Source organism: Budorcas taxicolor, chromosome 1, assembly GCF_023091745.1.
Source record: "Budorcas taxicolor isolate Tak-1 chromosome 1, Takin1.1, whole genome shotgun sequence".
Taxonomy (NCBI): Eukaryota; Metazoa; Chordata; class Mammalia; order Artiodactyla; family Bovidae; genus Budorcas; species Budorcas taxicolor.
This window is the reverse complement of record NC_068910.1, coordinates 161807024-161809453: the sequence shown is the minus strand read 5'-3', so window position 1 is coordinate 161809453 and position 2430 is coordinate 161807024. Positions and strand designations below refer to the sequence as shown.

Below are 2430 nucleotides of genomic sequence, written 5' to 3'. Positions count from 1 at the left end.
CTAGTGATAAAGAACTGGCCTGCCAATGCAAAAGAAATGAGACATGGGTTCAATCCCTGGGTCAGGAAGATACCCTGGAGTGGGGCATGACAACGCACTCCAGTATTCTGGCCTGGAGAATTCCATGGACAGAGGTGCCTAGTGGGCTACAATCTATGGGGTCATGAAGAGTGAAGATACAACTGAAGAAACTTAGCACGAGCATTTAATTTGGTTCAACTCAGTAAGCATCTGTTATTTGACTGCTTCTCCATTATTTCCCCCCATTATAGAAATACAAGAGAGACATGGACATTCCAATAACTGAAATATTTTGTTTTCCCAGAAACATATAATATCCAAAGTTTTCTATCACATATACCCAAAACATTTTCTCCTAACCATGTTATCTGTAGTCAGAAGCATCTCTGGTGTACTATATTGGGTCCAACTTCTTTATATTCTGCAGCAGTGATCCACATGTCCTGGAAGGCAGACAGGGATGCAAGAATAGAGCCTCCCATCCACACTGATATTTTCCTTTCTGGGGGAGCAATAACCTGCACAGGGGTGTTGGCAGGCACCATCTTTGCTATATCCTTAACTAGACGTTTATCTAAACCAGGGAAAGAGGTTGATCCCCCAGCAAGGATAATATTGGAGAAAAAAGCATTCCTCAGATCTGCATCGCATTTCATTATGCTGCTGAAGCACATCTTATCAATGCCAGGGGTCTCAAGGTGCATGAGACTTGGAGAGAAGAGGGCCTCTGGACAATGAAAGAGCTGGTTATGGAGCTTGAATCTCTTCCCATCAGGTAGTTGGTAAATCTTCTCTATACAGGCAGCTTTCTTGGCCTTTTCTTCTTCAAAGTTCATTGCCACATAGCAATAGGTTTCCTTAATGTCTGTGATGATCTTTCTGTCTGAAGCATGAAGCAGCATGATGCCCTTCTCCTTCAGCAGCATCATGAGGTGGTTGGTGAGGTCAAGACCTGCCAGATCTAGTTGCTGGACACCATGAGGCAGACAGTAACCCTCAAAGATGGGTACACACTGGGTAACCCCAGCACCTGAATTCAGCACAAAGCCAGTTGTGAAGCCAGCTGCAAAGAGAGCTAGCACCCCCTGGATGGACATAAAGAAAGCAGGAACCTCCAGATGTTCAAAAAACACCTCAGTGACCCGTTGCCGGTTGGCCAGTGGGTTCAGTGCTGACTCTGTAATCAAGACTGGGCCATCACAGGGCTTTAGCCCAAGGTTGTCATCATAGATATGCTGCCACATGATCTCCATGTCCCCCCACGAAGTAATGAGACCACGTTCCACTGGGTAGCTGTAAGAAGAGCAATAAGATAAATGGGAGCTTTAAATTTTTCCAGTTTTTACTCTCTTCAAACTTGGGTTAATCCTCATATTTATTAACAGTATCCCTTTATGGGTGGTGACTGCCAGCAAAAGATAGCCTAGCTGCCTTCCTCTGAAATTTTTTGTTGATTTCCATCTTCCCTGTCCCTTTGGAATACCCTTTTTAATTAAAAAGAAAATAGGGAGATCTTCACATAATAGTAGTTTTCATATCAGTTAGCTGAAAACAAATAGCCCAAATGACAAAGGTACCAGGAATTAACATTTCTAAATGAACTTGTATTTTATGAACGATAATGTTTATACATTTGAATATATTCGAATAGATACAAAGAACAAGTAATGTTCACTCTTTAGGTATGTGGTACACTCAGAGATTTGTGCTCAAGCGTTTGCAATAACGCTGCCTGGCAGAGACTCTCGTTACTCGCTTTTTATCCTTTCTCTAGCCTAGGTCCCTCCTCTGGGTTCTCCCGCCTTCCCCTCCACCGGGTCCTGGCCGCCGGGAGAAGGCGGTACCTGATGGAAAGCGAGCTTCTCCGCTGCTCCGCTTGGTCTCCCACGCACACTTCCTGCGCGCCCTCGACGCCTTTGGCGCGGCCCACAATGTTCGAGTAGACAAACTGAGGCTCCCGGGACCCGGCCAGGCCCGCCTTGATCACTCCTGAGCCGTTGTCGATCACCACTGGTAGCTGGTAGTAGCTCATGCCGCCGCCGCCTCCTGTCTCCCGGCTGCTCGGACTGCCGTGGCTGCGGGGAGCGAGGAGAGTGATGTGCGGGGTCTCAGTTCCTGGAACCCCGCGTCATAGAGGCCCTGGCACCGCCCCATGGGTCTGAGCCGGGCGGGCTAGGGAAGGGGTCGGGGGGAGCGGGGGAGGGGTTGGGGGCAAGAGAGTCCCAGGCAGAGGACTCAATGGATGCAAGGTGCGCTCTAAAGTGCAACTTACAATTGCGTCGGCCTGGACCACTCCTCACCCCCTTGGAATCCAGGAATACCAATATCAGGAAAACCTGACTTTCTTCCCCAAAAGCTTAATAAAAAAAAAGGCTTCACAAAAGGCTATCTCTAATATCTCCATGAGCT

At 47.6% G+C, this 2430-nt stretch overlaps 1 protein-coding gene across 1 annotated transcript; it reads right to left on the bottom strand.

Annotated features, from left to right (window-relative positions):
- Positions 1–395: 395 nt before the first annotated feature.
- Positions 396–2053, bottom strand: ACTRT3 (actin related protein T3). Its single transcript, XM_052649139.1, has 2 exons — positions 1866–2053; positions 396–1314 (listed from the first exon to the last, which is right to left on the bottom strand). The coding sequence occupies exons 1-2, from the start codon at positions 2051–2053 to the stop codon at positions 396–398; spliced, it is 1107 nt and encodes a 368-aa protein (XP_052505099.1).
- Between the last annotated feature and the right edge of the window lie 377 nt (positions 2054–2430).

Bases quoted from the DNA above. Each gene is read 5' to 3' on its own strand.
- ACTRT3 (XM_052649139.1), bottom strand. From the start codon at position 2,053: ATGAGCTACTACCAGCTACCAGTGGTGATCGACAACGGCTCAGGAGTG. The intron at 1,315-1,865 runs GTACCGCCTTCT...CTCTTCTTACAG, and splicing joins AGAAGCTCGCTTTCCATCAG to CTACCCAGTGGAACGTGGTC.